At 51.7% G+C, this 20,001-nt stretch overlaps 1 protein-coding gene across 11 annotated transcripts in view; it reads right to left on the reverse strand.

Annotated features, from left to right (window-relative positions):
* Window positions 1-701: 701 nt before the first annotated feature.
* gcgra (glucagon receptor a) overlaps window positions 702-20,001 on the reverse strand; it is a 115,837-nt gene continuing 96,537 nt past the window's right edge. For 10 of the 11 annotated variants that reach the window (XM_059948338.1, XM_059948343.1, XM_059948336.1 and 7 more), the window contains 10 exons: window positions 19,150-19,271; window positions 18,021-18,127; window positions 16,148-16,301; window positions 9,469-9,628; window positions 8,840-8,900; window positions 8,552-8,621; window positions 8,370-8,458; window positions 5,690-5,828; window positions 4,581-4,622; window positions 702-1,333 (listed from right to left, as the gene is read on the reverse strand). In XM_059948338.1, the coding sequence (XP_059804321.1) occupies window positions 1,097-1,333; window positions 4,581-4,622; window positions 5,690-5,828; window positions 8,370-8,458; window positions 8,552-8,621; window positions 8,840-8,900; window positions 9,469-9,628; window positions 16,148-16,301; window positions 18,021-18,127; window positions 19,150-19,271 (1,181 nt within the window). In that variant the 3' untranslated portion in view covers window positions 702-1,096. The remainder of the gene's footprint in view (window positions 1,334-4,580; window positions 4,623-5,689; window positions 5,829-8,369; window positions 8,459-8,551; window positions 8,622-8,839; window positions 8,901-9,468; window positions 9,629-16,147; window positions 16,302-18,020; window positions 18,128-19,149; window positions 19,272-20,001) is intronic. The other variant, XM_059948340.1, reaches the window with a different exon arrangement.

A 20,001-nucleotide genomic window follows, 5' to 3' on the forward strand; every position in this document is an offset into this window, starting at 1 on the left:
GGCACTGTCCCATTGATGTCAGACCCAGTTAACTCAAAGTGGCACATTTGGGCAGCTCAGGACGCACTGCCTCCTGTTTCAACATGGTCCCGTCGCTGGTGAGACTGCAGTACGGGGTCTGGTGTTCAGGCTCCTCATCAGCGAACCCTGGGGCCAGTATCAAAGGTCGAAGCCCCGAGGTCAATGGGAAGTCAAAGCCCAAAGGCTGAGGATCTCTGTGAGCCCACCGGGGAGGTTGAACCCTCGGCGTCCGGAGCCACGCTGGAGGCGGGAGAAGCTTGCTCGTGCTGCAGTCGGAGGGTAGGACAAGGCTGGCTTTGCGGTTTGCTGTGTCCTGTGTGGTCCTGCCGAGTATCCTGTTATGCTGCCGCCACTTGCGGGCTTCCTCGGGTTACGTCAGTTGTTAACGCAAACAGTGCATTTCACGGTAGTCTCAAGGTGCCGTATAAATTACTCAGAATCTGAACAGGAACCTCCCAACCCCAATCCCCGGCTGCTTTTCCAGCTGGTCGTCACCTCTAGTCTGTCGGACTGTGCTCCCCACCCCTTCTGTGTTCCCTTTACATCAGAACTCCTGAAGTTCCTCCAGCATTACTCTGGATCTCCAGCATCCGCATAATCCATCCTCCCTCTGCCTGAGGGAGGGGCAGGAGAGGTCCACAAGACAATCGAAGATCGAGCCCACCAGCATTAAGCACCAGTCCTTATATCGGGTGAAGGGCTTTTCTTTTCCCTTTCGCTTTTCGGCAGCCGTGCGGTACGTAACGGGCAGGGTGTGGGTCACTGGATCGCGCTCAAGTCTGAAGCAACCTCGTCCGCCGAGGAAAAGGCATTACGCTTGTAATTCACGGCTCTGTGAGGGCAGGGTTTAGCCGAGGCAGTGAAGCGGTAGTTTTCTGTCTGATCGCCTGCGTTTTTTTGGGGGGCCGGCGTGTGGATGTCATTACTTCAGTTTGCCGGGGTGCCCGTCACGGGACACACCATCAGACCAGCGCGGGGTGGGTGTCACAGCGTCCTACCACGGGAGACGAGGCACACTCCAACGGCAGGGCGCTGCCAGGAGCCCCCACACCCCGTCGGTCCTGCTCAGCGCTCACTAGCAGTTACTCTCCATCAGGCACAGCGCCTTGTGCTCGGCCCCGGCCGGGAACGGGGGGCCCCGGGGGCCGCTCTCAGCCACGCCGTTGGGCCAGCCGCCCACCAGCTGCTGCTTCTCCAGGCTGCCGCTGCCATTGCGGGCCTGGGCCGGCTGGCTGTAGGTGTGGCGGTACTCCTCCTCCAGGTCCTTGCCCAGCTTCCAGCGTTTCCACCACTTCAGCAGCTCCGACTGCACCTGAGGGGGGACAGACGGCAGAGGGGAGAGGGGCAGTGGGGTGGGGGGGCAGGAGGCCGGGGTGTCAGTGGGGGAGGGGGAGGAGGTGTGGTCCGGGAGGGACGGTGCAGGGAGAAGGAAGAGAGAGAGAGGCGGTGGAGTTTGGAGTTGTGGGGAGCGAGGCCGGGGATGGTTGGATGTACGGAGTGAGAGGGAGAGGGGGAGGGAAGTGATGGATACAGAAAGTGGGGAGAGTTAGGGGATGATGTGCGGAGAGTTGGGGGTATGTGGGGAGAGTTAGCGAGTGATGTGGGAGGGGTAGGGGTGATGTGGGAGAGTTAGGGAATGATGTGGGGAGAGTTAGGGAATGATGTGGGAGAGTTAGGGGGTGATGTGGGAGAGTTAGGGGGTGATGTGGGGAGAGTTAGGGAGTGATGTGGGGAGAGTTAGCGAGTGATGTGGGAGGGGTAGGGGTGATGTGGGGAGAGTTAGGGAATGATGTGGGGAGAGTTAGCGAGTGATGTGGGAGAGTTAGGGGTGATGTGGGAGAGTTAGGGGGTGATGTGGGAGAGTTAGGGAATGATGTGGGAGTTAGGGAATGATGTGGGAGAGTTAGGGAATGATGTGGGGAGAGTTAGGGAATGATGTGGGAGTTAGGGAATGATGTGGGAGTTAGGGAATGATGTGGGAGAGTTAGGGAATGATGTGGGAGAGTTAGGGAATGATGTGGGAGAGTTAGGGGGTGATGTGGGAGAGTTAGGGGGTGATGTGGGGAGAGTTAGGGGGTGATGTGGGGAGAGTTAGGGAATGATGTGGGAGAGTTAGGGAATGATGTGGGAGAGTTAGGGAATGATGTGGGAGAGTTAGGGAATGATGTGGGAGAGTTAGGGAATGATGTGGGAGAGTTAGGGGGTGATGTGGGGAGAGTTAGGGGGTGATGTGGGGAGAGTTAGAGAATGACGTGGGGAGAGTTAGGGAATGATGTGGGAGAGTTAGGGGGTGATGTGGGAGGGGTAGGGGTGATGTGGGGAGAGTTAGGGAGTGATGTGGGGAGAGTTAGCGAGTGATGTGGGAGGGGTAGGGGTGATGTGGGGAGAGTTAGGGGGTGATGTGGGAGAGTTAGGGGGTGATGTGGGAGAGTTAGGGAATGATGTGGGAGAGTTAGGGGGTGATGTGGGAGAGTTAGGGAATGATGTGGGAGAGTTAGGGAATGATGTGGGAGAGTTAGGGGGTGATGTGGGGAGAGTTAGGGGGTGATGTGGGAGAGTTAGGGAATGATGTGGGGAGAGTTAGCGAGTGATGTGGGGAGAGTTAGCGAGTGATGTGGGAGGGGTAGGGGTGATGTGGGGAGAGTTAGGGAATGATGTGGGGAGAGTTAGCGAGTGATGTGGGAGAGTTAGGGGTGATGTGGGAGAGTTAGGGGGTGATGTGGGAGAGTTAGGGAATGATGTGGGAGTTAGGGAATGATGTGGGAGAGTTAGGGAATGATGTGGGAGTTAGGGAATGATGTGGGAGTTAGGGAATGATGTGGGAGTTAGGGAATGATGTGGGAGAGTTAGGGAATGATGTGGGAGAGTTAGGGGGTGATGTGGGAGAGTTAGGGGGTGATGTGGGAGAGTTAGGGGGTGATGTGGGAGAGTTAGGGGGTGATGTGGGAGAGTTAGGGGGTGATGTGGGAGAGTTAGGGGGTGATGTGGGGAGAGTTAGGGAATGATGTGGGAGAGTTAGGGAATGATGTGGGAGAGTTAGGGAATGATGTGGGAGAGTTAGGGAATGATGTGGGAGAGTTAGGGAATGATGTGGGAGAGTTAGGGGGTGATGTGGGGAGAGTTAGGGGGTGATGTGGGGAGAGTTAGGGGGTGATGTGGGGAGAGTTAGAGAATGACGTGGGGAGAGTTAGGGAATGATGTGGGAGAGTTAGGGGGTGATGTGGGAGGGGTAGGGGTGATGTGGGGAGAGTTAGGGAGTGATGTGGGGAGAGTTAGCGAGTGATGTGGGAGGGGTAGGGGTGATGTGGGGAGAGTTAGGGGGTGATGTGGGAGAGTTAGGGGGTGATGTGGGAGAGTTAGGGGGTGATGTGGGAGAGTTAGGGGGTGATGTGGGAGAGTTAGGGGGTGATGTGGGAGAGTTAGGGGGTGATGTGGGAGAGTTAGGGAATGATGTGGGAGAGTTAGGGGGTGATGTGGGAGAGTTAGGGAATGATGTGGGAGAGTTAGGGAATGATGTGGGAGAGTTAGGGAATGATGTGGGAGAGTTAGGGGGTGATGTGGGGAGAGTTAGGGGGTGATGTGGGGAGAGTTAGAGAATGACGTGGGGAGAGTTAGGGAATGATGTGGGAGAGTTAGGGGGTGATGTGGGGAGAGTTAGGGGGTGATGTGGGGAGAGTTAGGGGGTGATGTGGGGAGAGTTAGGGGGTGATGTGGGAGAGGGGTTTGGGAATGTATTGCAGACGGTGCAGATGGGGTGGAGGGAGAGAGAAATGGAGAGAGACAGGTGGGAGGGGTGGGTGAAGGCAGGAATCGGGGGACAAGGGGATGTGGGAGGGTTGGGCAGTGGTTTGTGAAGGTGTAAACAAGGGATAAGAGTTAAAAATTAATAATACCTCCACATTCTCAAGTCTCCCTCCCCCTCTCCCCTCTCTCTCTGACCCGGGTCGGACACACCAATTCCCTCCGTCTGACCCGGGTCACACTCTGTCTATCATAGTTCCCGCTAACTGCGGGGGCACGTCCACACAGTTACTGAACTGCTCACGCACAAACAAACTTTGCTGGAATTGACTTTAACATTTAAACATTCGATGTGACGCCAAGTTCCCGGGTCAAGTAAAACTTCCCTGCTCAGCAATAGTTGATCAAAACGTGTGGAAGAAAACTTAGAGGGTACATTGCTATCGAAGTAGCTCAGTAATTTTTATGACTTCCACAATCACACCCAGGGACACGCACGAGATGGGGGAGGGAGAGAGGGGAAGCGATAGGGGCAGGTAGAGGAGACAGATGGGGGGGAGAGGGAGAGAAGGAGGGACAGGGAGAGGGTGAGGGGGAGGAAAAGGGAGAGAAGGAGATACACTCCCCTGCTGTGCTGGGAAGAGGGAGGCAGGTAGGCAGACTCCTCCGTAAAGTCCCTCTTTCCTCTACTCTCTATCCTCCGGGTGGAGACCCCTCATGTCTGTCTCCTACCCCCACACGACCTTAAACGACACACATCACTCTCCCATCAGCTGGGTGTTACTGAGCAGCAGGGGAGATGTAGTAAATGGCCATACCTCTCTGTTGACAAAGCAGTACAAGATCGCAACCAGTATACCCTGCAAGTGAGGCAGACAGACTGAGGTCAGGGTGGCTGACAAACTTTTCAGTGCTTTATATTTATAATTGTTAACATAACACAAAGTATTTTTCTTCAGTATTGCCCTGTACCACTGCTGATGAACGATACATTTCACAGTGAATATCAGAGACAATAAACACGCTTCTGATTCCAAATGTAAGATAACTTCATTGGTTGTTGGGCTGTTGTCAGTATCCAGGTGTTGTTGGGCTGTGGTCAGTATCTGGGTCTTGTTGGGCTGTTGTCAATATCTGGGTCTTGTTGGGCTGTTGTCAGTATCTGGGTCTTGTTGGGCTGTTGCCAGTGCTGGGTGATGTTGGGCTGTTGTCAGTATCTGGGTATTGTTGGGCTGTAGTCAGTATCCAGTTGTTGTTGGGCTGTTGTCAGTATCTGGGTGTTGGTGGGCTGTTGTCGATGCTGGGTGTTGTGGGCTGTTGTCAGTATCTGGGTGTTGTTGGGCTGTTGTTGATGTTGGGTGTTCTTGGGCTGTAGTCAGTATCCAGGTGTTGTTGGGCTGTTGTCGGTATCCGGGTGTTGTTGGGCTGTTGTTGATGCTGGGTGTTGTTGGGCTGTGATCGGTATCTGGGTGTTGCTGGGCTGTTGTCGATGCTGGGAGTATTTTCACCAGCTCACAACTCCGGCACAGCACTGTTCCAATTCCAGTCCGTGCCGGGCAGGAACACTCACCTCAAGGTGATGGGTGAGGGGTGGGTGTGGAGCATTTTTGTTAGTGTGTGGGGGGCTCAGACCCTGCAGCCAACGCATCCCACCACCCCAGCCACAGATAGCCCTTCCAGCTAGTGTCCACACCCCCTGCCTGTGACTGCCCCTCCCTCAGCAAGTGAGACTGCTGTGCCACAGACTGTTCCTCTGTCTGGCTCAGGGTGACACTGAATATGGTGCCCAACGCCGGGACCCACCCTTGGGTTCACAGGCTCGTACGCTCTTTGGACCCCACCCCTGTTTCCAATTGGCTCTGGTTCGGGTGGGGGGTGCCTGGGAGTTCCCTCCATCCCCTCCCCCCCCCCCCGAGCTGAAACCCACCTGGAAAGAATGTAAGAAGAGATCAAAGAAGAGTTTGACATGCCGCAGCATGCCCTGGGCGTGCTCATCCGTGACGAAGGCGAACGCCACCTCGTGAATGCCCAGCAGGGGGATGAGGGTGAGCGTAGACTTGGCCAACCTGGGGAAGAGGAGGAGGAGAGAGGGTCAAGGCATGCCTGGCACCTCAGGAACACAACCACAGGCAAACCAGCCCCCCCACAATCCGTCTACACTTCCCTGCCTCGGGAAAGCAGCCGACATAATCACAGACTCCTACCACCCTGATTATTTGCTCTCTTTCCCCCTCCCGTAGGGCAAAAGATACCAAAACCTGCCAACACATTCCACCGCGTGAAATGGACCTCGAGGGGTGATCTCCTCATCCCCGAATCTACCTCACTGTGGCCTGTAGACTCTATTTGTCTGTCTACACTACCCTCTCTCGGTAACTGTAGCGTGACCTCCATCTCGTTTGTTTTTCTTTTGTATGTGTAGTTACAGTGTTGAAGTCATACAAGGCATTGGTGAGGCCTAATTTGCAGTATTGTGTACAGTTCTGGTCACCTACCGGCAGGAAAGCTGTAAATGAGATATTAAGAGTAGAGAGGAACATTTTAAGGGTGTTCACAAACTAGAGAAAATCTGCAGATGCTGGAAATCCACACCTTATATTCCGTCTGGGTAGCCTCCAACCTGATGGCATGAGCATTGTTTTTTCAAACTTCTGGTAATTGGCTCCCCTTCACCATTCCCATTCCTGTTTCCCCCTCACCTTATTTCCTTTACCTGCCCATCACCTCCTCCCTCCCTTTCATCCCCGGCCTTCTGACCTCTCCTATCAGATTCCCCCTTCGCCAGGCCTGTATCTCTTTCACCAGTCGACTTCTCAGCTCTTCACTTCGCTCCTCCCGCTCTCCCGGTTTCACCTATCACCTACCACTTTGTACTTCCTCCTCATCTTTTACCTCCAGTCCTGACGAAGGGTCTCGGCCTGAAACGTTGATTATTTACCCCTTTCCATAGAAGCTGCCTAGCCTGCTGAGTTCCTCCAGCATTTTGTCTTACAAGGTTGTTGCTGGAACGTGAAGCCGTGAGTTACAGGGAAAGGATGAATAGGTTAGGACTTCTTTTCCCAAAGCGTAGGAGAATGAGGGGAGATTTGATGGTGGTATAGATAAGGCAAATGCAAGCAGACTTCTTCCACTGATGTTGGGTGAGACCAGAACTGAAGACCATGCGTTCAGGGTAAAATGTTTAAGAGGAAAATAAGGAGGAACTTCACTCAGAGAGTGAGAGAGTGGAACGAGCTGCCAGCGGAAGTTGTGGATATGGGCTTGATTCAACACTTTTGAGAAGTTTGGATAGGTACATGGTCTGGAGGGCAATGGAGGGGTCCAGATATGAGTTAAAGGGCTCCAATGACAGATCTAAAATGGACTAGATGGGCTGAAAGGCCTGTTTCTGCACAGTAGTGCTCGATGACTCTATGATGTGTCTGGATGGCGTGCAAACAAAGATCTCCACTGTATTTCAGTCAATAATAAATCAATGACTTGAATAATTATCGTTGCCAAGGTAACTATTGAGAGAAACAGACCACCAATCACCAGCCGCTGTCTCACCAGCGGACGTGGTTCACTTTTGGAGTCCTGGAGCTCAGCCACTAGACTCCAGAGAGAGCCCGGCAAGTGGGTGCACCACTGTCTCATTTCCCAGTGATCAACTGGGAGGGGGGTGTGGAACGCGAGGGAGGAAGGGACAGGGGATTGAGAAATGGTTCGGGAAGCTGGTTGTAGCTGACTGGAGAGGAGAGAAAGGGAATGAAAAGAGGGAGAGGAGGGGAGGAAGAGCTGGGGAAGGGGGGGAAGAATGAGGATGAGAGAAAGGGAGCTATGTGGGGATGGGGATGTAGGGGAAGGGAGACTGTGAGAAGAACCAGGGAGGGGAGGTTTGGCCTAGGGAAGATGGGGACATTGGGAAGGGGAGAGATGAAACAAACGAGAGGACATGATTTGAGAGTTAGGGGGCAGAAGTTTAAGGGAAACACGAGGGGGTATTTCTTTACTCAGAGAGTGATAGCTGTGTGGAATGAGCTTCCTGTAGAAGCAGTAGAGGCCAGTTCAGTTGTGTCATTTAAGGTAAAATTGGATAGGTATATGGACAGGAAAGGAGTGGGTTATGGGCTGAGTGCAGGTAGGTGGGACTAGGTGAAATTAAGAGTTCAGCACAGACTAGGAGGGCCGAGATGGCCTGTTTCCGTGCGGTGATTGTTATATGGTTCTATGAGGAGGACACCGGAGAAGATTGGGGAGGGGGGATTCAGGAGGAGAGGTTTCAGAAGGGAGACCAGCAGGAGAACTGGGGAGGATTGAGGACAGGAGAATTGGGTGGGGAAGAAATGGGCAGAGATGGGGGAGAGATTGGTGGGAGAGATTGGGGAGAGATTAGTGGAAAGATGAGGGAGAGAGAGGGAGAGATTGGGAGAGATTGGTGGGAGGGATTGGTAGGAAAGGCTGGTGGGAGAGCTTGGGGAGAGAGATTGGGGAGAGATTGGGTAAGAGATGGGGAAGGGTTGGGGTGGGAGATTTGGGGATGGTGTCTGGGGGGGAGAGCAGAGGATCAGGGGGAGGAGACTGATGAATGGACAGACGCTGAAAGAATAAACTTACAAGGCCCGTACCTGAACTTGTAATCCGTGTACCTCATCTGGTGAGCTCTGAGCTTGGACACCAGAATGTGAATGATCCGGATAAAAATGAAAAAGTTGATCTGAAAGAAGGAAGGAAGAGGTTCGGTAAGAACGGGAGCTAACGCCACCGGTTGCAAACCGTCAACGACGAGCATCGAGAGCGGCTTCAGTACCAGAATGGAGAAGAGGATGGGTGTTCGGATGATCCACCAGTAAGCCATGTTCTCATTCGTGGTCCAGCACCTGAGGATCAACAACAGGCTTCAACATGGCGTCCTGTCCACGGACAACAAACCCACTCACCCCTCTCAACCATATACCCCTCCCACAGATCCCCCTCCCACTTACACTGACCTAATGGGGGCCGCTCCCATTGACCCTGCAGCACGTGTTTCCACATTACTCTGAGAATCTATGGCCACCAAGCAACTGTACCCCTGCGCCAGACCGGAACCACTCACCCAGTGTTTTCGTATAAGTACTTAATGACCACCCAGGGTACAACGAACAGCAATGGAGACCCTGAAAACCAACAAACAAACAATTTCAATGAAATTGAAATTTCAGTGTGTCAGATCATCTGCCCTTGTCTGAAGGAGGAGGTCTCTGCAGTTGCTCTCCCATTCCCACTCAGACGTTCTATCACTTTTTGCGAAGATCAGGAGCAGCTGATAGAGGGTTGGTGCCAATTTTGACCCCCCCCCCCCACAACGTGCCCACGATCAGTCATCCTTGGGGTCTTGGCAGGCAAGTAGCTACGGGACAGTGAGCCCAGTGTTGGACAGTGAGTAAACCCTAGACCGACGCATGCGTTCACCAAGCTATTAGGAACTCCATCTGTCAGTTAGCATCTCTCTGACTGGGCAATGGGTCCACACAGCAAACAGCATGGGAAGCTGAGAGACTGGCTTTCGACTGCTGGCCCCTGTGATTATACCGAGATGAGGAATGGCTAGTGTCAACCAGGAGAGCCGACAGGGTGATCAAGGCAGACCCCAGCACCCACCAGACCCCGAAGTGGGCAGATGTACTTGGGAGACTGGGGACCCTCCCCTACCCACCCTCAGCCAAGGGAGAAGTGAGCACCTACCCCAGCCGATACACAAATAAATATTGAAGTAGTTCCTCTCGGAGAAAACAGTGATGACCAGCAGGTTGTGCAAGTAGATCCCCTCGATCAGCAGCCAGTAGTAATTGGCCCCAACGCAGTACTGCATCAGCACCTGGGCAGTCCGACAACCCACAGCTGTCTGCAGGAGCAAAGGAAACTAGGGTCAACCCAACTGGCCCAGGGGCCGACGGAGGAGGCAGGCCGATTTCTTTAGGAGCTTGAGGAATTTCAGTACGTCAGCAAAGACTAGCATATTTCTATAGACATGCCGTGGAGAACCACATTGTAACAGGCTGCATCAGCGACTGGTGTGCACAGGGCTGCAAGACACTGCAGAGGGTGGGAGACGCGGCCAGCGCCATCATGGGCCAACCTTCCCCACCACCGACAACTTCACGTATCCATCACTAAGGACCCTCACCATCCCAATACTACCAATGGGGAGGAGGTACAGGAGTCTGAAGACCCTCACTCAATGTTTCAGGAACAGCTTCTTTCCCCTCCACTGTCAGATTTCTGAATGGTCCGTGTCCCCATGAACACTACCTCACTGTTTCACCCTCTCTTCACACTGCTTATTGTTTTTATGTCTGCATTTCTCATTGCAACATCTAGAATGATTTACGTATCGCACAGTGCTGCTGTTAAAGCAACAGCCTCCGTGACGTGATAATAAACCAGGCTCTGACTCCCTCCAGCTCACAACAACCCAACTGAAGGTTTGACCAACACCCATCCAGAGGGGTGGGCTGCAGGGGAAGGCTCTTCCCTGGGGGGGGGGGGCTGCACTCTCTGTCCATCCTGAATTGTGGGATCAGCAACAGAGATTAGTGGACTCATCCCAATTTAGCACGGGCACATCCCCACAAGAATATCTACGTAAAGGCATCCACCATCAATAATCCCCACCATCCGGGCCAAGCCATCTTCCTGCAACTACCATTGTGGAGGAGATACAGAAGCCTGAAGTTCCACACTATAAACTTCAAGAAAGCTTGCTTCCCTTCAACCATTTGGTTCATGACCCAACCGGCACGACTCCGATTGTAACGTACCCAATGACTTGGGCTCCACAGTTGTCAGTGGCAATGAATTCCACAGATTCACCTCCCTCTGGGTAAAGAAACTCCTCATCACCTCTGTTTTTAAACGAATGTGCCCTCTGGCCCGAGACTCCCCAACATCAACTCTGTCCAGGCTTTTCAATATTCAATAGGTTTTAGTGAGATTCCCCCCCCCCCCCCCACCGTTCTTCTAAACTCTAGCGAGTACCAGAACCATATAAAGCTCCTCAGACATTAACCCATTCGTTGCCAGGATCATTGTTGTGCCTCTCCTCTGGACCCTCTCCGTTGCCAGCACACCTTCTCTTAGATATTGTTCCTAATACTCCAAATGCGGTCGGACTGATGCCTGAGAACGCCTCAGCTTTCTAGTCCTTCTGAAGAGTCCCATGGATCAATTGCCGGCAAATGGGTTGGTAAGGGTCAGGGGGAGAAGCCAGGAGAATGGGGTTGAGAGGGATAGTCAGTCAGCCATGATGTAACGGTGGAGCAGACTCAATGGTCCAACGTGTGGTGGTCTGATGGTCTAACTCTAATCAGTGCCTCAGGAGCTCAGCAGAGCAATACCATGACCACGCTACACTACTATGGATTTCTCTCCCTTCCCCCTCACCTGATCTCACCCACCACATCTCTTGCCACCTTGCACCCCTCCTCTCCCCCCCCCCCCCCCCACCCGTCCTACTCTGGCCTCCTTCCTCTTCCTTTCCAGTCCCGATGAAATGCGTCAGCTTGAAAAGCCAGCTGTTTATTCCTCTCCAGAGATGCTGCACGGCCTGCTGTGACCACCCCCCACCCAGTGCTTTATTTTCCCAGACCAACGATCCCGCACCACCGGGTTGCACCGTGTGACCGATTAACCGACTGACCGATACCCCGTTGGGGTGTGGGAGGAAACCCACACGTTCACAGGGAGAATGCAGAAACTCCCTACGGACAGCGGTGGGAATTGAACCTGGCTCACTGGCACTGCCGTAGCATTATCCTAATCACTGCCCTACAGTGCCATCCTCCACACATTTCGTGTGCGTTGTGCGAGATCTCCAGCACCCGCAGAATCTCTTGTGTTTAGCACTTTTTTGTTCTGATTATTCAATTCAATTTTGTCATTCAGCCAAACGAGGGAGCGTCACTCCGGGGTCAAGGTGCAAAACACAGACCCAACAGTCGCACACGGCACAAAGCACACCCAGCACGTACAAGATAGCACGCACATGCAGTAGCGCACAGTAGAAGAGCCCAAACTCGCGCCATCAATCTGCAGTGGAGCTCAACAGAGTTTGTCCACTGCCGAGCAAACACTGGAGATCAGCACCGACTGCAGCCTGGACGCCGCGCCACACCGCCCCCTGGTGGAGCGCACGGGCTTTGACGCCTCTCTCCTGGCGGCTGTACACACCGCAGCTCGAGGCCTAGTCATCAGCCGCTCTCCGCCACCTGTCCATGCTCTCAGCCCACAAATCAGTGAATCGAACTTGTGGCATTCCACGTTAACTATGTCCAAGGGGTCTGGTGCCACTCGCTAATGGACTGCAAGCTTCCTTCGTCTCAGGCAACAGCACATTGCACAGCTGTGTCATTATCTCCACCGGCAACTCGCTGATGGCGTAGACCGGTAGCTCTTTAAGTTCTTAATGTACAGCTGAAACTTGCAATCAGTAAAAGTGCACTTAAATAGCACAGTGGATCCTTTTGTTGCGACTGAATGTCCTGCCATCTTACCAGAATTATATTTTCACATGTAATTGTGGATCATTTATGTTTAATTTATGCTTTCCTTATGAACCTTTGTCTCTAATGTTTGTCTGTGAACAGGCAAGATTTTCCTTGCACCTGTGTGTACATGCGGTTGTGTATGTGCCAATAAGAGTGGTGGGGTGGAGATACGTCTCCACCAAAGGAGGTGTAGGACACTCCTTCCCTCTGCAGGTCCCCGATCAGAAGCCACGGGATCAGGTGGGGGACGGTCGTACGAGCAGCCGGTGCAGATCACAAATCCTGGTTATGCAACCACTGTCGCCAGGCAGGCAATCTCTGGAGAGTATTAATAATGGCTATGGGTCACCCGTCTTGTAAAGGCACTGCCCAGAAAGTGGCAATGGCAGACGTGTTCTGTAGAAAAATTTGCCAAGAACAACCACGATCACAGAAAGACCATGATTGCCCACGTCTTACAAGACGGCACGGAATGATGAGGTCTGTGGCTATAAACCTGACCTGCAGCTGCTCTGGAAAAGGTAAGAGTGAAGTTACTAGGAGCACGACTGTGACCGACCGGTTCCTTGGGAATCCATTCAGTGACTCAGTTTCCTGAATCCCTGCAAGCTGAGCAATGCTCTTTGAAACTTTCCCCATTCTTAATGATGTACAAGGAGGCTATTCAGCCCATCAATTAATTCCTAGCCCATACCCTCATCACTTTTCCCTGTAACCTCCTCTCCCCATAGCCACATAAATACTACCACTCACCTGCATTTTAGGGTCAATTTGTTGGGGGGAGGGGCACATTAGCATAATGCTGTTACAGCGCCAGCACCACGGCTTCAGTCAAGTGCTGACCATGAGAAGTTTGTGCGTTCTCCCTCTCTCTGTACGGGTTCCCACGTTCCAAAGGCCTAAGGCTTAGTAGGTTAATTGGTCACATGGGTATAATTGGGCGCCGCGGGCTTGTCGGACCGGGGGGCTCTGTTACCGTGCCTTGCCGCTAAATAAAAAAGTGGAAGGGAAGCGGTACAGGAGGAGTGGAGGCATGATCATATTCAGCAATGGGGGCAAAGTCAAGGGGCCGAGTGGCCGTCTCCTGCTCCCGTGTGCTCGCAGGCAGTCGGAGTGCGTGCTTTAATAGTTGGCGAGTACATTCCTGTCTCCGAGTTGGACCTTGCAAGGAAATGATCAGTGCACTTGCTCCCCACTCGAGGGTGAACCAGGACTGAACTTATCAACTAATCCAGCACTCAGCAATGTGTTTTGTTTGGCTAATCATTATATTCTTAGGTTAACCACAATGGACCATTGAGAGAGGGATTTGAAGAGCAGAAGAACTTGTTTTCTTGAGATAATGAGTCCATTTATAGTTCTTTTTAAATCCTCTTGTGTGAGGCAGAGATAGAGGAGAGGTCAGTGGGATAAAAGATCAGGAGGGTTGGATATATTTTTCCTTATTTGCCTCTCTCTCTGTGCTGATAAATGTTGTGGACACGTCTCTACAGTTAGCTTGTCCAAGTTGGTCCCATTCCTGTGTCAGAACCAGGCCTCTAGAACACAGAAGAGTACAGCACAGAACAGACCCCTCCGTCATGGGAAGGTCCCTTCGGTGCTTTGGCCGATATTCATAAGAATAGGAGCAGAATTAGGCCATTCAGCCCACTGAATCTACTCCGCTGATTTACTACCCCTCTCAACGCCATTCTCCTGCTTTCTCCCCGTAACTTTGACACCCTAACTAATCAAGAACCTATCAGTCTCCGCTTTCAATTTACCCACTAACTTGGCAGAAGAACGGGGTTGAGAGGGATAATGAATCAGTTGTGATAGAATGAGAATCAGATTAGATGGGCCGAATGGCTACTGGCTTTGCATTCCGAGCCAAGAATGGTCATTTATCCTTTACATAAGACCATAGCACAGAGAAGCAGGAAAGACCATTTGGCCCATCAAGCCTGCTCCAACATTCCATCATGGAAGATTTACTTTTCCTTCTCCACACGTTCTCCTGCGATTTCCCCGTAACCCTTGATGTCCCTCCCTTAATAATCGAGAATCCATCAACCCCTGCTTTAAATATACCCAATGACTTACCCTTCACAGCCCTCTGTGCCAATGAATTCCATGGATTCACCAGCCTCTGGCAAAAGGAATTTATACCCCACTCATTGTCATAGAACCAAACAATTCAGAGCTCATTTTCCTTTTGGTGATTCCGCTCCCCCCCCCAACCTCAATTCAACTTCTGTCATTCAGGAACACACACACAAAACGTGGGAGAAACTCAACAGGCCAGGCAGCACCGATGGAGGAAAATGAATGGCCGACATTTTTGGGCCGCGACCCTCCATTGGGGACTTCGATATAGAGTACCTTCTACCACACCAACAAGACGTGACACTCAGTCTCTCTTGATCTCCCACCACTCCTCCCTTCACGTTCTCTCAACCACTGCCTCTGCTTCTCAGCTTTATGAGGGGTCAATACGAACAGGCTTTTTTCCGTTGAGGCTGGGTGAGACTGGAGGTCATGGGCTAGGGGTGAAAGGGGAAAACGAGGGGGATCTGCTTCACTCAGAGGACGGCGGGTGTGTGGAACGAGCCGCCAGCACGAGTGATGGGTGCAGCTTCGAGAAGTTTGGATAAGTGCATGGATGGGGGTTGGTGAGGGTGGGGGAGGGGCGATGATCTGGTTACAGGTTAACGTGAGTAGGCAGAATGATAATTCAGTGTGGTTTAGATGGGCTGATTGGCCTGTTGCTGTGTGCCTCTGTTAAAGCTGCCAATCTCTAACTTGTCCCACAGTATCCCATTGAAACACAATCTCTGTTTACATTCCATCTGCTGAAAGATTCTGGAGTTCATCATTTTATTTGAGGTCTCTAACAACCGCACACACACGTCCTTCTGCCCAGAACTGAGTACCAGTTGCGGTTGCTGTTCGTGGGGTCTTGCTGCCACTCCTACATTAGAAAAGGACGTCCAAAGGTGAAAGGGTGCTACAGAAATGCACGCCGTTCTTTTGATCACAACACTTGTGACCAAAACATCTGTGCTGACGACCTGCCGGTGCAGTGGTTAGTGTAACGGTTTCCAGCAGCACGACCCTGGGTTCAATCCCTCATGAGTTGTACGTCCTCCCCCGACTGTGTGTGATTTCATCCGGGTGCTCTGGTTTCCAAAGACGTTCGGATTAGGGTTAGTACGCTGTGGACATCCTACCGGGGTGATTGATAAGTTTATGGCCTAAGGTAGAAGGAGTCAATTTTAGAAAACCTAGCACATTTATTTTTCAGCATAGTCCCCTCCTGCATTTACACACTGAGTCCAGCGGTCGTGGAGTATACGGATCGCTTCTTCGTAGAAGTGGTCCGCAGCAGGGGTGACTGATAAGTTTGTGGCCTAAGGTAGAAAGCGATGAGTTACTAACTTCAAACTTGCTGCGTAATCACTCAAAGAGCTGAACAGCACTTGCGTGTAACGAGAGCTGTACAATTCATCGCCTTCTACCTTAGGCCACGAACTTATCAATCACTCCTGCAGTGGCCCACCTGGAGGTCCAAGACATTGACCTACAAAGAAGGGTTCCGTATGCTCCACGACCGCTGGACTGAGTGTATAAATGTAGGAGGGGACTATGTTGAAAAATAAATGTGCTAGGTTTTCTAAAATTGACTCCCTCTACCTTAGGCTACGAACTTATCAATCACCCTTCGTATGTTGGTGCTGGAAGCACCGCAACATTTGCGGGCTGTCCCCAGCAAACGTCGGACTGCGGTTGCAAACGATGCCTGTTTCGATGTACATGTGACAAGTAAACTCATCTTTACAATAAGAAGCTTCCTTCTCCCTCACTACGTAGCAGTGAAAGGCTGCCCAGGAGGGCCCTACCTCATTGTTGTACCAGACTTTAATGTCAACACCCTCGGGAATCTGGTTGTTTTGTGTTTTGAAAAGAGCATCTTTGATGAGGATCGATACCGCTCGCAGAATAAACGAGGCAAACAGGTTCATGTGGATGTAGTTCCTCATGCAGTGAAGTTTCCTGACAGGAAGAAAAGCAGGAGGATTTAGAAAAATCTGGGTTCAGAAAGAATTACCCGCAGATCGGCAAAGGGACTTGCTACATAGAGTCAACATGATGGGCCAAACTGCCTTCCATTTCAGGAGGTTCACGAGAATGATCCCGGGAATGAAAGGGTTAATGTATGAGGCGTGTTTGATGGCTCTGGGCCTGTGCTCACTGGAGTTTAGAAGAATGAAGAGGGAATCTCCTTTTTATCATAGGACGAAGATTGTTTCCTTTGGCGGTAAACGTGAGTACCCGTGACAATTAACTGAACTTGGACTAGAAACCTTCCGAATACTGAAAGGACCAGACAAAGTGGACATGGAGAGCATGTTTCCAATATTGGGAGAATCTGGGACCAGAGGGCACAGCCTCAGAATGGAAGGATGTCCCTTTAGCACAGAGATGAGGAGGAATTTCTTCAGCCAGTCGGTGCTGAATCCGTGGGATTCAATGCTGTGGAGGCCAAATCATTGGATATTTTTAAACCAGAGAATGACAGCTTCTTGATTTGTAAAGGTGTCAAAGATTACGGGGAGAAGGCTGGGGAGTGAGTTTAAGGGAAAGTAAATCAGCCACGATTGAATGACAGAGTAGACTCGATGAGCCAGATGGCCTAACCACTGACCTAGGCCCAGGCTGTTTACAGCTCAAACTATGGACCATCTGAGCTGTAAACCTCCTGGGTCTTGCTCAACAGCTTCCAACTTGGGATCCACAGACCCTTTGCTTAATGGTATCGGCCCACGGCATAAAAACGATTGGGAGCCCCTGGCCTGGGTGGAAGCTTCTGTGGACTTGCGTTTGGTGAAGTGAGGGTGGGCCGCAGCAGGAAACTGAGCTCCGTGCCGGGCAGCCTGCATCTCTGACAAGGAAAAAGGACTCCTGGCACTTGTGTGCAATTCCGCCCCTCTCCCCGCCGTCAACACCAGATGGCTGGTGTAGCTGAGGCAAAGTGTGGGAATACTGGAAATGGGAGGGGAGTGGGCTCAAGATGATGGAATTGGCAAATTGTCAGTTGGTGTTGATATAGTTGAGGTGGAGGGGTGGCATAACTCCATAGGTGAGGGATGTAGCAGAGGGTTAGGGTGTAGATGCTGCTCTCAGTTCACTGAAGATGAGATGCCCGAATGTGGCAATGTGACACAGGGTGCCAGTTCACTGACTCTCCTTCCCCCTGCCCTTTCTGTGGCCGGGTGGCTCAGTACATGGAGTGCGAGGGCTGTAGCCTCTGTTTGAGTATCTGAAGGGGCTGCACAGCCCCTTGTCCCTGATCTGTGGTCACCCAGAATGGAAGGGAGAAGGCCATTTGGGGGATCACCTGCTCTGCCTGCTCCCAGACCTGGCCAAGGTGACCATTCACAAGGCCAGGCATTGGGCAGTCAAGGGCTCTGCCCGAGCTGTCTGCCTTCCTCCAGAGTTACATCTGTACCTGGGTGTCCTTGGAGAAGGGGCACGCGTTCCCTACGTGCACGGTGGGGATTCCAGCAACGGTGCAGCGGCTTAAATGTTTTGTAGATAATAGTAATCATATTTTAAATTAAAATTGTAAATCGTTTTGTGAACCTCCTGATTATTATTTATATTTTTGTTAGTGAATGAACTTCTATACATTTGTTTTTTAAAAAATCACATGCGCCTCACTTTGGACCAATCAGAGAGCAGTTGCTATGGAGAGTGTGATGCAGTCCTTACCTGAATCCCACCAGAATTCCCAGTGCCAATACCAGGGTTCCTAGAGACAGGGAGAGGCCGACTGTTTTCATAACTAAGAAACCATCCAGGATTCTGCCCTGCTCCTGCTAGAGAGTGAGAAGGGAATAGATTAATCGGGACACGACTGGAGCTATGACCCGGGTTGTTCAGCACCAGGGCGTCACAGACAGGGCTGGCAGTTATTGCAGATCCCTAACAGCCCTGGAGAAGACCCCACCCCACAGGGGTGTTCTCTCAGTGCCACGCGGGAGAGAGCTCCAGGAATCAGACCCGCTGACGGATGAAGTATCTGTCAAGGAGAGAAGGCAGAGGAATATCTTCCCTCGACAACAGACTGAGGTCAAGGGTAAGGACATAAACCTTGGGTGCACAGCTAATAAAAGTCTTGCCAAACAAACCACCAAATACATCGGAGGAACATAAGACCAGAGAATATGACATCACAGTACAGACCCTTTGAGCCACCATGTTTTGTCACCCTTTAACCTCCTCCAAGATCAAACTAACGCTTCTACCCCTCCATTTTTCTTTCATCCATGCGCCTAAGATTCCCTTAAATGTCCCTGATGTCTCTGTCTCTGCCGCCACCCCCAGCAGTGCTCTCTGAATAAAAACCAGACTACCTCTGTCACCCTTCCTCCAATCACCTTAAAATTATGCCCTCTCTTATTAGCAATTTCTGCCCTGGGCAAAAAGTCTCTGGCTGTCGACTCTATTGATACCTCTTATCATCTTAAATACCTCTATCTATACCTCTCTCAAAAGAAAAGCCTGGACTGTCAAGGTCATGGTAGCGTAATGGTTAGCGCACCGCTCCACAGTACAGGCGACTGGGGTTCAATTCCTGTCATTGCCTGTAAGGAGTCCAAAAAACCTACCAGTTGGTAGATAAATTAGTTGAGGACTAAATTAGGGCATAGCCCAAAGCCTGGAAAGGCTTCAATAAATAAATATTCCACCCCCCCCCCCCACCACACCAATTGTCCGTTGAGCCTGAACATTGGGCGAGTCACAGTGTGGTTCCTCCAGTTGACCAGAATGCTTCACACCACCACCCAATCCCAATTTCTAACACTGGAACATGGCCGCAGTTGCCCTGGCAACCTACCTCAGCTCGGTCATCCTTGGGGTCTTTCATGCACTGGCTGCTGTCCCTCCAGGGCTGCTTCACAGAGTCCATCACCCACTGACCATCAGGCCCACACTTCCTGAACACAAATCCACCCTGCACTGTAGGACAGAGAAGTTAAACGTCGCCTTTCAGTCAAATCTAGCAGCTGCTCCATGGCAGCCAGGTGCCGCAGAGGACGGGGATTGAAGTGCCACAGAACACCAGAGCACACCAGAGCGTCAAGATTCTGGGAGTCTACGTAGGGCAGAAACTGCTTTTCCCAGAGAGTAGTGAATGGCTGGAATTCTCTGCCCAGGGGAGCAGTAGAGGCTGCCTCATTGAAAGAGGGATTGACCTAAAGAGCATGGATAGTTACGCCACAACAGTACAGGGGACTGGTGAGCCCTCACCAGTCGTTCTGCTCTGCTCCTCTGAGGAGCGACACACTAGTCTTGCTGACAATGTTCATCAGGTCAATTCCAGAGATGAGGGGGTTAACCCATGAGAAGAGATTGAGCCACCTGAGGGAATATCTGCTGGAATTCAGGACAACAAAAGGGGATCTTGAGCAAGTGTATAAAGTTATGACGGGGGTAGATAAGAGACAGGAAAGTTGTCTTTGCTGGTAAGAGAGAGTAAAACTAGGGAACATAACCTCAGGATTTGGGGGAGTAGATTCTGACTGGAGATGAGGAGGAACTGCTTTTCCCGGGGAACGGTGAATCTATGGAATTCGGTGTGCAGGGAAGCCATCTCATCGAACGTGCTTGAGACACAGTCAGACAGTCTTTGAACAGTTGTGGGGAAATGGTAGGTCGGCACTGTTGAATCCGTGGCTGGCCTGAGTAG

The sequence above is a fragment of the Hypanus sabinus genome, chromosome 23 (genome assembly GCF_030144855.1).
Source record: "Hypanus sabinus isolate sHypSab1 chromosome 23, sHypSab1.hap1, whole genome shotgun sequence".
Lineage (NCBI taxonomy): Eukaryota > Metazoa > Chordata > Chondrichthyes > Myliobatiformes > Dasyatidae > Hypanus > Hypanus sabinus.